The sequence below is a fragment of the Pezoporus flaviventris genome, unplaced genomic scaffold (assembly GCF_033815535.1).
Source record: "Pezoporus flaviventris isolate CSIRO_AGI_PZ_B2104156 unplaced genomic scaffold, CSIRO_AGI_Pfla_v1 ptg000095l, whole genome shotgun sequence".
Classification (NCBI taxonomy): Eukaryota; Metazoa; Chordata; class Aves; order Psittaciformes; family Psittacidae; genus Pezoporus; species Pezoporus flaviventris.
Window position 1 is genome coordinate 678,496 of NW_026892643.1, and position 13,500 is coordinate 691,995.

Here is a 13,500-nt window from a genome sequence, read left to right on the forward strand (position 1 = left end):
AGTGGTGGTGGATCTCAAAGCAAATGCAGAAAATCCTCTAACAGGAAAGGGAGAACGGCAAAGGTGAAAGCACGCTGACAGGCCTGAGTTACAGTGAGGACTGTACACTACCTTTAGAATAGTGCCACAGATGGTCCTGCAGACAGTGAAGGACAGACAATTTAATGTTGTAAGGTACCAAAAGCAGAAACAGAGTCTGTCAGAAGCTCTCTTGCATTCCCCAAATTGTTTGTGAAAAGTGGATACTTGTTGAGAGCAGGGATGGAGGTAGAAAAGTCCCCTCTGTGTTTCTTCTGGTGCAAATGAATTATGTCTTGAGGGGAAAAGGCAGCTCCTGCTAAGTATACTGCAGAAAGGGTAAGACTGCCTTATTGCTGAGAAAGCTGTCTATGCTGAGGACTGTAAGTTAAGATTCCCATGTTCCCTTTTTCTGATTTATTGCATAATCACCTGCATGTCATTTAACTTCTTTGCATCTCTCTGTCCTCCTGAAAGAAAAGTCTAGCACTAATGAACAACTCAGGAGAGCTGTAGAGATTAAACTGCCTTTTCCTCCAGCCAAGGACTCAAGGCCACTCCAGTTAGTGCTAAAGTGGTGATCACCAAGGAAAGATTTACCAGATAGTTTCAAATGTGCTTTGAGATGCACATGCCCAAGGTGCAGTGCCATGTTTTGCCACACACTGACCTGGATGCATAAACTACAGTACAATAAGGAAAGCTGTTATCCATCTGTGCTGTAGAAGTCCATAGAGTTTTCACAGGTTCCTGTGCCTGCCTTCCATGCTATGTGCTCAGTAACACAGAGCATCAAATATACTACTCCAGCCAGACTAAGAAACGGATGCAAAGTCTGCAGAATGTTGGAATTAGATGATCCTAAGGTCCTTTCCAACCCTAACTATTCTATGATTCTATGATTTACAGTTCATACATCTTTCTTTGCTTTAAAGGGATCAAAGGCAATTATTCACATTTATTTATTATTATTCATATTTACTTTTCATCTACCTTGTCATGATAATGCACAAGTACAAATTTCCCAAATCAAAACAATATCCAGATTACAGTCACTAACCCTGCAGTATCTTAACACTTATATTTGCATGAATAAGTAGGCACACTTGGCATTTGAGCAGTCTCTTCAGCCATTTAAATTCCTCTCTTTCGCCTTCTTATTTGAAACAAAAAAAAACTGGAAATGAAATGTTCCTGAACTTTTGTGTTCGCTGTTCCTGTATTTGGAGAATGGAATGAGGAAAGAGGCTGGACAATTTAAAATCAGCTTGCAATTCTGAAATCTCAGGGCTCACCAAATGTTTTCTACTTCATCAAAGGGAACTTCTACTGCATAAGCCTTGATTACAATTGTCAAAGACCAGCAAAAGAGGCAACATCATATTAAAATAAAAAGCACACTAATGTTAATCCGTGTCAAAGCTTAATAGTTATAGGATCATTCCTACCTTCATATTCTGAATGTTCTTTAGCATAACATCTCCAATTCTTTGGTAATCTCCTTTAATGTGAGCATTAGAGCGGCCTTCCCTGTCAGCAACAGAAGTATCACATTTAGTCATGCAATAAACCTGCATAATCACTTTTAAGTACAGAAAGGGACTCAATAACTCATTTCTTTTAAAATCTTAACCCCCATGCTCCCTTGCTGGGGAGCACGTGAGGAATCTTCCTGATGAACATGTAATTCCCAGGTACAGGACACCTTTCACCCAGCCTGGCTTGCACTTCTGGCAACAGAGAGGGCAGGCATTTATCGAAGAATTAGACTTTTAAAGACAGCAGCTAGTGGTTTTAAACACACCAGAGAAGGCTGGAAATGGCTGGAAGGAAAGGAAGACAGCAGAATGCCATGACAATATGTACGCCTAGAACAGAAAGATAATTGTGTTTAGAAATGAGGACTGCGGCCCAGAACAGGACCCGCAGGTGCTCCTCCTCTGAAAAGCTTTCTGCTTGTACAGGGGAGGGTGGGACAAAAAACCCCAAATCCATCCAGCATCTGGGATTGACTCATAAATGTTGCATACTGGCAGGAATTTTCTTTCAGTGTGTCACTTCTGTTATTAAAAATGCAAACAGCTCCCTCCCACCCAGCCAGCTGTGCTTGGGTGAGTGCTCCATTTTGGTGAAACCCAGCTCCTGATGAAAAAGATATTCCTGCTTCTAAACCCATGTGTGAGACAGGCAGGGATACCACACACTGACTGAATCCAAACATACATCCTAGAAAACAGGAGTGAAAATCATGAATGTAAGAACCCACTAAAGATCTGTTCCAATCAAGTCAGGTTTTCAAAAGAAATTCACTACAGGGGTGCGGGGAGAAGCACTGTCCTGCTCCTCCTTCCAGCTTCTAATACTGCATCCAAGTTTCCTGCAGTGTGGCTTTTTACATGCTGCCCTTCAGCTCCCACATCAGCACTGGGATACAGATCCAGTCCTGATGTGAGCAACTGCAATTCAGCCAAAGAAATGCACTACCTTGGTAGTGGGTAGAAATAGAATCTACCTATAAATGAACACAAGGTTAACAGGACCTTTGTTTTAGGTTTCACCCACTTGCAGTAGTTCACACTTTAAAGAAAATTCTATGTGTAGTGAAGGGGTAAGTGGACAGCCAGGTGGTAAATCTCTGCAATTTAGCCAGAGAGGTCCCACACTCACCAGATCACAGAGGATGCAGATATTGTTAGGAATACACTTTCACTGGTAAGACACATAGAATTTATTTCCTCTTTAAACCCGTATCATTTAAAACCATATTAATCACATTAATAGATGCATATTCAGAAATATATTTTCTTTTGTAGAGTTAAACATGGTTATGTCCATGCTGGACAATCTCTCTGAGTGCTTTTCTAACTGGGAAGTGTGGAGGGCACAACTTGCAAACACTACACAGTAACATCTCCTATTTTATCCTTCAACAAAGAGACTCAGTTGATAAACAAGGACTGCTGCATGTTCATTTCAACAATATCCAGTTTCATAGGCTGCCTTTAATAATTTCCTATTGTGTTAAGTCTCCCAGGCATTCAGATGCCTATTTAAACAAGAAAAATACAGTTCTCAAGATTTTTTATGTGTTTCTTTTTTAATGAACCCAAAGGTTACACTGGGATGAGAAGTCGTTTTGTGTCAATGGTAACTTTAATTAGCATCACCAGCTTTGTAAAACCACTACGTTATATAAACACTGCCATAGCTAAAGTGTGCCCCAAGAAATGTTCTATATTGCAAGGAACAGCAGAGGTATGTATGGACATTACAAGACTACAGTCTCCACACAACCTAAGGATAAAAGTCCAATTTCTCTCTCTAGGAAGCCTCTGCCTGTCAAATCATCTCCCCTCTATGCTGCTCTCTGCCTTTCCCTTCCCCCGTGTCCTATCCATTCAGCTGCTCTCCCCACTGAGATTTCCTCTGAGAGGCTGTAAATAAAGCTTCCCAGTGCTTAAAGCTCTGCTCAGAGTGTGTGTATCAAAGTGCCCCCGACTGAAAACCACAACCATTTGAGGTCCAAGGCAGTAGCACCGCACAGGCAGGGAGCAAGGGGAAGTTGCCCTCCACCCATGCAGTGAGCATGCAGCATCTCGTCCCAAACGGTTCACACTGTGCCACTGCACACAATCCCAGAAATGTCAAAGCCAGATGAACTTGTGCTGCTTTCAGTAACAACATAGTATTTGGCAATTATCTCTAGAAGAATTCTTCCTTTATGTGTTGTTCTCTAACACTCTGGCACTACCGGGATCCTTTTGTCTCTACCTTTAATTTAATCTAATGGACTTCAGTTCGGTACCTTTCTGATTTACTGCCAAGATAAATATTAAATACGTCATTACAGACTGATACTTCTAATCAGAAATTGCTATTCTGATCTCAAGGCTACAATACAGGTTGGCCTGAATACTTGTTGCTAATTTCTTTCCTACTCGCTGGCTACTCAAAGGCTGACCACAAGCCTATTGAAGTCCTAGCGAGTGCTTCCATTGACCTTGTGAACTTCAGCCAGTAATCAGTGCAGTTGTTCACTGAACAGTCAGGTCCTTATTTCCTAAAAGCTGACCCCCCTGTCTGCACAGCCAGCACTGGCTTCTTGCACAGCATCTCACCACATCAGTCACACAAAAAGCATCAGGGACATTCCCCTTCATTGGCTTAGGACACAGACTGGTCCAAAGGCTGTTTTTTAAACAGTCTGAGGGCTTTCAAATCTTCCTCTGTGTCTTGGCAGAGTGACAAAGAGGGAGAGAAGGGGGTTCCTCAAAAGCAAGAGCCTCTCTCCAGCTGCTGGCTGAACAGTAAACTGCTGAACTGTACCACAGCCCTTAGCCCAGGCCAGCAGAGATAACCTCTGCTGCAGGCAGATGCATACTACTGGAACAACTAAAACCCTAGGAAAACCCAGAAATGTGATGGCTGAGTATTCCTCTTTGTTCCAGCCATTCTCCTTGCTTTGGTTATTTATTTCCATGCAAACACTGTATGTTGCAACAGAGACAATTTTCCCACTGGGGATGGTGCATACGCATGTGGGCTGTGATGTGGAGCAGAGGGGCAGGGAAAGCTGAGGACAGGCATAGGGGAACATGTTGACTTCACATCTGCCTCCTAAACCCCATCCTCCACTCCACCCCAGCTCTCTGCCAGGACTCCATAGCAATCCCTACGCTACACCGCCCTCTTCCCCCGTTCCTTAATGGTGCAAATCCCAAGTTAACAAGAAGAAAAGAAACCCCAAGAAAAGAGCATCCAAACACACAGAATATTAAAATAAAACCCAAACACCCACCCCATCAAATGGTGTCTTACTGCTGCAACAGCCAGAAGCACAGCAGTGGAGAAGAGAGCTCTCCCTGTGTGTATGTTTGGAATAACAACACTCGTTGCACTGGAGGGGGAAGAAGCTGCTCATTTGTTGTGCATCAATGGCTAAATTGTTCTTCTTACTCCTTGTTTTCACAGGTCACTGTTTGGACATGGCATCTACCTGCCAGTGACAAGGGACAGGGCTCAGAGACTAGGTTTTTACGGATTTTTATCAGGAGCTGATTATGACCTGACATTGCACACAGGATGTAGGATCCGCCTTCCCCACACATAATGTGCCTTCATTCCACTGACATTGTGGTCTAACACCTCTGAAAATCATGCTGAATAGTTATTCAGCATGATTTAATATCAGGAAATATAATAATATCAGGAGATACTATTCTATAATAAGCTAATTTCCCATTTTTCTCCAGATAGTCCCTTCCTTTTTAGAGTAATGCAAGTGTAAGATTGCAAGCGGAGGACACCAACTGTTATATCTGATAAGAGACTCAGACGCTACCGTATATATTAGTAAAAATGGCCAGCAGCTTGACTTACAGGGGCTACACAAGCAGCTATGTTGGATCTTTTAATTACATGAACTTCTCAGTGTACATCATTGAAAAATTAATGAAAAGAAATCTCAAGTCAGCCAATACTACCCTCCATCATCCAGGTCTGGTAGTAGAAGGAACAGAAATTTGATGGGGATGGTGGGAGGGCAAAGAAGGAGAGAAAGATACCTCAACAGAGATTTTGTCCTCAGGTAAACATAAAAAAAACCTTTACTTCAGCCCTTCAATTAGAAAGAAAAAATAATAACAATAACAAAAAAAAAGTAAATTATATTTACAGTGTGTAACCTTTGCTAGATGTTCAGAACAGCATCTCCTTCCTGGAGACTATAGGCTGTCTTTGAGTACTTAGACACTTTTGACTTTTTAGGACTATTATTAACAAAGTTCTGACATTACAAAATACCTTAAACATTCCTCATTACAACTACCTTTTAAATAAGAGGAACATTCCGTAACTGGAAAAGAAGAGCTGACACAAGTAAAACATCCTCTTCCTTGCATCCACCCTATTACATAGTGCCTCTTACTGCCCTGCCCATTCCAGCCCCTGATGCAGCTGTCCTGTCAGCAGGAAGTGGTGCATGAAATGCTGCTCAAAGCCTTAGAGATGTACCGCTGAAGTCACCAGAACTCCCCAGATTCCCACCAAGCCTTCAAGGAGCGTTCACGCATTTGAAAGACTTTGGGCTGGCTATCCCTGTTGTGGGAGGAAACCCAATATACAGCAAGTATGTGTCACTAATACTTTTAAATGGTAAGAGAGTAGAGCAAGTAACATCATCACATGGAAATATACTTCAGTATATTTCACGCTATATTTCACAACACTTCATGCCTTGCCTTGGAATGTCCTCAATGGTGATCCTGGGCACATTCCACCAGGAGAGGCACAGAAACAAATGTAACATGGCACTGGTGTGACTAATGGAACCTGGACAAGGTATTTCTCTCCCATGATTTCTAATTCATTTGGGTGTAGCAGGCTCTAAACCCCAGAAGTAACCGAAAGTGACTTCAGAAAAGAAACTGTCCTCTCAAAAGTGAGCCCAATGCTCTGCCACCAAGCCCCTTTTCATCTTAGGAATCCACACTGCATTAACTCCAAGGTTTGTACTACAATACATACCTCATTTCTGTACATAGGACAAACACTGCCCAAACTGCCCCCTTCATCCCTCTTCACCAGACATGCAGAACCAGCTGAGCAGTCAGTGCTCATGCATTTGCGAAGCTGAAGATAAGGGTGGCTGCCTTGTTTATATAAACTGTTTTATCAGAATGTTCTTCAGGACCACAAGTACTACTTCCCAAACAAAAAATGGTTAATAAACCAACATTTTAGCTCACCTTCCTACACCTCTCTGAGTCCTCTTTATTACAGGTTTTAAAACTGGCTTCCATGAATCCTGATGAAGGCTTCTCCTTTCATACGCTAAGATCTAAGAGCTTTTTTCTTGCAAATCACCAGCCACACATTTCTCAGCCACATCTGGTCATACTGAGTAACAGCTTGCCTCAGAAGTGACTGTGAAGTGGGAGTCAAACTACTGGCTTTCCTGGGAGGAGAAGAGTCTGCCTGCATTTCTGCACCACACATACTAATTTTCTTCCAAGCCCATGTATAAGGCACAAAATACAGATTTGTACTAACTGATAGTGCTTCTTAAGGTAGAAATGGGTATTCTGGCTTGCCCCAGCATTGCTCTCTGCAATGCTTAGGGGTCAACCAAGGAGGGAAACTTACGATTCTCCATTTGCCGTCTTCTGTCAGAATTTACAGAAACCAGTATGGAAATTCGTAATACAAACACTTAAAGGGGTGTGGGAAGATTAGCTCAGTATTTTTGGCTGGAAAATGGTGTTTGGGGCCCAAATGAATAGCCTATTAAACAGCTTAGATAAATAAAGGAGTAAAACCTAAGTGACTTCTCAGATTCAACCAGCCAGATGCGAAGGGAGCACATCACACTTTGCCTGCACTGCCCACAGTGCATAACATCCTTGCCTTAACATCTCTCAGGATATGGTGCCCTCAACATAAAAAGGACATGGAACTGTTGGAATAAGTCCAGAGGAGGCCATGAGGATGATCAGGGGGCTGGAGCTCCTCCCCAGTGAAGATAGGCTGAGAAAGTTGGGGCTGTTCAGCCTGGAGAAGAGAAGGCTGCGTGGAGACCTCATAGCAGCCTTCCAGGATCTGAAGGGGGCCTATAAGGATGCTGGGGAGGGACTCTTCATTAGGGACTGGAGTGATAAGACAAGGGGTAATGGGTTCAAACTTAAACAGGGGAAGTTTAGATTGGATATAAGGAAGAAATTCTCTACTGTAAGGGTGGTGAGGCACTGGAATGGGTTGCCCAGGGAAGTTGTGAACTCTCCATCCTTGGCAGTGTTGAAGGCCTGGCTGGACAGAGCCCTGGGTGACATGGTTTAATGTGAGGTGTCCCTGCCCATGGCAGGAGGATTGGAACTAGATGATCTTAAGGTCCTTTCCAACCCTAACTATTCTAGGATTCCATGCAAAACGGGAGCTGAGATACGCCATTGCTGAGATATATCGTCCATATTTCCTCCCAGCAGAAAGGGTTGAGAACTCCACACCCTGCCCCCAAAGCCTTGCTGAGGAGCAACCTGAATGAGTCCAGGACTAGGACCTGGATGCCTGTGTGCCTGACACAGCTCTCCTGGCACTTGCTAACAGAACAGCCTGATGTGCACTGTTCTCTGTCCCACATCAGGCAGCTTCCTGCTCTTTTCTCTCCTCCTCTCTTGCTGCTCAAGAGAGCAGAGCCCCATGCATGTCTGCATCCCCTAAAGTTCGTCCTTCCTCCCCTCAAACCCCAGGGGGTCTAGTGGAGTATTTTCACTTGGTCCCTGGAACATGGACAGTCTTGTGTAGAGAGGGTTCAGCACAGTTGGGGTAACTGGGAGGATTCACAGGCTGCTTCACTGGCCCTGCAACAGCACAGGCCAGGTAGAAAACATTGCCCAGAGCAAGGTATGACTGATCTTAGGATGATGTGGAATAAGCCCACCAGGAATCTGCTCAGTTTCATGGCCAGAAAGAAACTCTAGCTGTGAAAAAAGCAGGAACTTTCTATATTCTGCAGTTAGCTACTGGTGTCAGCATCAATTCACATCTTGTTAAAAACTTTATCACTATCAACTAGACCAAGATGTGATACTCTTAGGAAATGCAGTACTAAAGAGAAAAATGAGTGAATTGTGTAAAGAAACAAATCAGACCTGCCAGGATCTATAAGTGGGTCAAAAGGATACCAGCCCTTAAGATGTTCAGTATCAAACAGCCTGCCTCTGACAGCAGATTCAAACAGTTCAGAGGGCCTTGAGCAAGCCAGAAATGATTTTAATAATGCACACAACCTGAGCTTCTTTGAGCCAAATACTGAGTCTATAGATGTTTTAACAAATTCAAAGCAGAAAGCCACCTAACAATTGTAACGTGCAATCCTCCCCTGGCCTTGCTCTCTTCACAGCTCTTTGAGCTGCTTGGATCACAGCTTCACTGCGATGCAAGTCCTGTACAAGCACCCAACACATGAAGGTTTGAAACAAACCTTAGACAAACACACTGATGCAAGCAGGCTGAACTGCGCTTGAAGTTGATAAAACCCAGCATCCTACTTGCTAGGGTAACAGAGATGACTGGTTGTAGGAGGCTCTTCCTCTAAGACAAGGTGCCACAGCACACGTGGGTAGCTAGGGGCTTTCCAGTAGCTTGATGAAGTCCACAGTCCTTTCATTGAAAGGCCCTTTTTTCACAGACTGGGAAGGGATCATCCAGTTCCAACCTCCCTGATGTAGGCAGGGACATCTTCCACTAGACCAGGTTGCTCAAAACCCCGTCCAACCTGGCCTTGAACACTGCCAGGGCTGGGGCAGCCACAGCTTCTCTGGGCAACCTGTGCCAGGGCCTCACTACCCACAGAATGAAGAATTTCTTCCTTATATCTAATCTAAATCTCCCCCCTTTCAATTTAAAGCCATTCCCCCTTGTCCTATCCCTACTTGCTCTTAAGAAAAGTCCCTCACCAGCTTTATTGTGGGCCCATTTTAGGCACTGGAAGGCTGCTAAAAGGTTTCTGTAGGACATGCCACCCCCCTCTGACAAATGCAGAGCATGCTCACATCTCAACACACGCATCCCACCTTCCTTTCTGCTCCACTTGCCTGGAAATTTAGAAGAGCTGACATGAAGGGTCAGATTTAAACAAGCCCATTTGAATCCTGCCCACCCCTTCCTGCATCAGTGCTGCTGGCTCAGCCAGGCCAATGAGGAGCTATGCAGCTGACATAGAGTCTGGGCAGTGCTCTGCACAGCGGTGATGAACACAGCCAAAGCCCACTGGCTTAAAACTACCCGAGGCCAAAGGCAAAGGCACAATCATGGCAATATGGATATCGAGCTAAGTGACCTTGACCACACCGCTGAAGATACTCCCTTCCACACTGCCACTACCTGCTTCTTCTACATGCTGAGGGGTTGTTTATTTTTTGCCACTCACCACTTAAATTAAACAGTAATCTCTACAGGATAGATCTTCTTGCTTGCAGCTTACCTTGGCATCTATTGCATTATGTAAAGGCACCATCTCCAAAATAACACCAGCCAGCCAATCCGCCTCTCTTCCTAAGGCAAGTATTCAAATCTTCCAGAACTTTACATAACAAACACCGTCTTCAATAGTGGTATTATGCTAGGTAAACTCATGCTGTTGGCTGCAAACTGGATGCAGACCAGGGGGAGGAATGTGATTACTTTACTGTCAAGTGAATGAGAGCAGCCATCAGAGAATTCCCAGTGGCTTTACATGGAAGCACATGTAATAGCTGAGCTGATAAAGTCAGAATGAGGTGCCCAGCTGGGGCAAAGTTACCTCAGCAGAATAATTTCGAACAAATTTGTAATGCAAAGTCACTTCATTGCAGATCAGCACGTTGTATCACAGGGTAACTGCAGTTTAAATATGGTATTAGGAGCCTTAAACTGAGGTTTACCACTCTGTGAAACCATAGCCTTAGGACACAAGGAAAAGCTGGAAAACAAAAGGCTTACTTAGCTCTAAAAGAAGCTAACTGAAAAGAAGAAACAAAATAAATCCATGGAAAGTCTAAAGCCTGAATATTCTTTCTTTCTTTTAACGCAGCTCCCCACACTTCCTACAATGCCACCTTTCCACAACGGTCTGTTATTGCAGCATCTTCCAGTTTTTGAAAAACATCACACCTGAACAGGAGGTTGGCACCCACCTGTAGTGCTACCAGCAACCAGAAGGATATAGGGGAAATCTCTGTTTCAACATGTGCTCAAGCAATTAGCACCCAGACAACTCAATAGATTAGACTGCTCTGATAGACAGCAGAACTTGGCCCTTTACTAACTGCATAATTATTTATTTTCTTACCACAAACCCTGAATGCCAACTAGTTGGGGATTATCCCCAACCAGTTGTTAATCCTACACCATGGTTGGAGAAACAACCACTATTTTGTAACATTTGATACTGCCTTATTGGAGTACCTGCAATAAATGTTCCTTACTGGAAAGCAATTAACACCTGTAAAAATCCTGACTGGATTACACCAGTAGCAGCCCTGTGAAAAAAAGGGGAATACTGGCAGAGTTGCTGTGCAGCACTCTGCCTTAAGAGTGACCTTACGTCGAACATCAACCATGGACCCCTGGGCGAGGATGTGAGCTCTAAGAGGCAGTATCACATTCCCCTCACCAGAGAAAACACCCACTAATTCTGGAACTATGCAGGGTGGGTTTGGATAGCACTAGTCTGCAATGTGTTGTGCTTTCAGTCAATGACCATGCTCTTCACAGCAAAAGAGCTGAACTCACACACTCTAAGACTGTGTTTTGCTTTTGTTTTGATTAATTAGTTAAAGAGGCATTAAACTGATTAGCACTCATCAGGTCTGCCTGCTCTGCTTTCACGTGGTTTTCCATTGTTACTTTTCTAACCACAAAGCAAAAGTTGGGCTCCCAGCACCAAAGATAGACTACCAAAAAAACCGTCTGCGCACAGCAAGACGATCTAGTCCAGACAGATCTAACCAGAGCAAGAGGGCTTCTGTGTGCTGCCTCTGCTCAGATATCAGTGGTCAAATGAACTAAGAGTCCTCCCAGAAAAGAATTACTCACTCCATAGCTATTTCACAAAAATGCCATGTTTTACTGTCACTATTATGCTAAAGGTAGATAATTTTAAAGTTCAGTGCCCTCTTCCAACACTCTGTCAATTCACAGAGTGCACTGCAGACTGTGAGAGTGTCAAAAATATGGTGCCTGCAGAATGGTCTCTGAAAACCTACACCTGTTTGACAGAATCCTTCTTTATCACTGGTTAGCCTGCTTGCAACATGTTTTTCAGAAGATCTGCCATATAGAAACATTGACATTTGGCAAAAGAAAGCTTCATCCAGAATTATTATCTCATTTGCATATGTCTGTACCCGAGACATCCAAACAACAGAGTTTGTCAAGTAAACACGAACAAAGCATGATTCAATATACCCAGTCTGTTAATAACCAACAGCTGCAACTTTCACAAACCTGCCACTACAGTGGAGCACAACAAGTTAGCCAAAAGGGAATGCAAAAACACTCAACTGCATGAAATAACACAGCTAAATAACAAACAACAGTCTTACCACAGAGCAAGTCTCTGCTCAATTTCCTTGAGAAAACCAGCATGAAATTTGTGCAAAGGTTCAAAGTTGGAGAAAATGAGATTTTTCAGTGTTTCAGGCATGCAATCCTCTTGACTCACTGCACTCTGAAACCACTACAAACAAAAAAAAGAAAGCAAAATTATCAGGGGGTGAAATGCAGCAGGTATGATAATTTGCTGTCTTTATACACCTAACCCAGTAAGGAACTCATTTAGCTGGTGCTAAGAATACAACCCAGGCTACCCCTGGCACTCCCGCATGCTGAACTGGTACTCCTATCTGTGCTTAGTTATAAAAGTAACTCCCTTCCCCTTTGCCATCCCTTATCAAATCGTGAAAATTCTTTTCATGCCCAAACTGGTTGGTCAATACAAACTGAAGCTGCAAATGCTGTAGGTGCAAGAGAAAGTGTATTGCAACACAACAAAAAAAATATGCTCTGCTTTTTGCTGAGTTCTGTCTGAAATCCCTTTCACAGGAGTTGGTACAGTAAACACTCAAGCCCCTGCTGCTGTGTGCAGGTAGAGAACAGCACGAACTTTGCACAGTGAACAAGGATGGTACTTTCCACCTGCAAGACAAGACAGTAGGAGCAGAAAATAGGAGGGTCAGTCCCAAACACTGTTAAGACTGCAAGAGGTTCCTGCTCAGTTTTGCTCCATATTCTCTTTATTTCGCCCTAAGAGACATATGGGGGATGTAAAGCCATAGGACTAGGGGTCCTGCCAAGGTGGCACAGTCTCTAATCTTCAACATGATAACACTACTACCTCCTGGCTGCCCTGAGGGATTCTAGCTATGTACAGTTGACTTCCAGCAGTGCCTAGAAGGCTGCGGGGACCATAGAAGGCTGTTACAGCAGTGTTGATTGGCACTGACTCAGCTGGAGCTGACCCAGCCCTGAGATAAAGAGAGATCCCTCCCAAGCCTCCCTCTCCCCTGCTTTGTCTCTACAGTGAGCAGAGCTGAGGTTGAAAAACTGCATGCTTACCAAGTCATGCATGACACTTGTTCCTTCTACCTTTTCTAATGACACTGGTTACTCTCAGTGGCTTCCTGGGCCAGTCATCTGTGGAGGACAGCTGATGGGTCTGGTGATTAGCTAAGAGCCACTTGTATGCCTCTTGGTGGCAGAGCAAATACAAATTTGCCTACCAGAAGAATAAAGACCAGGGTGGGAAATGAGGTTTAGTTCTGAAGACCTAAAACTTTCTGTTTCTGCAGCCACTGACGAAAGCAGATGAAAAAAGTGTATCTACTGTTGAGACTGCAGCAGTGACCACTGTCCCACAGAACCTGGCCTTTTCCTTTGTTGCCCCCGCTTCACAGAAAGCCAAGGTAAATGGGCAGTGGGACCACAGCTGCCTGTAACAATCATGCT

At 43.8% G+C, this 13,500-nt stretch overlaps 1 protein-coding gene across 6 annotated transcripts in view; it reads right to left on the reverse strand.

Moving 5' to 3' along the window:
• Positions 1 to 13,500, reverse strand: part of FARP1 (FERM, ARH/RhoGEF and pleckstrin domain protein 1) — a 217,527-nt gene that overhangs the window by 17,385 nt on the left and 186,642 nt on the right. For all 6 annotated transcript variants that reach the window (XM_061476300.1, XM_061476299.1, XM_061476298.1 and 3 more), the window contains exons 16-17: positions 12,099 to 12,232; positions 1,467 to 1,548 (exon numbers count right to left, since the gene is read on the reverse strand). In XM_061476300.1, coding sequence (XP_061332284.1) covers positions 1,467 to 1,548; positions 12,099 to 12,232 — 216 coding nt within the window. The remainder of the gene's footprint in view (positions 1 to 1,466; positions 1,549 to 12,098; positions 12,233 to 13,500) is intronic.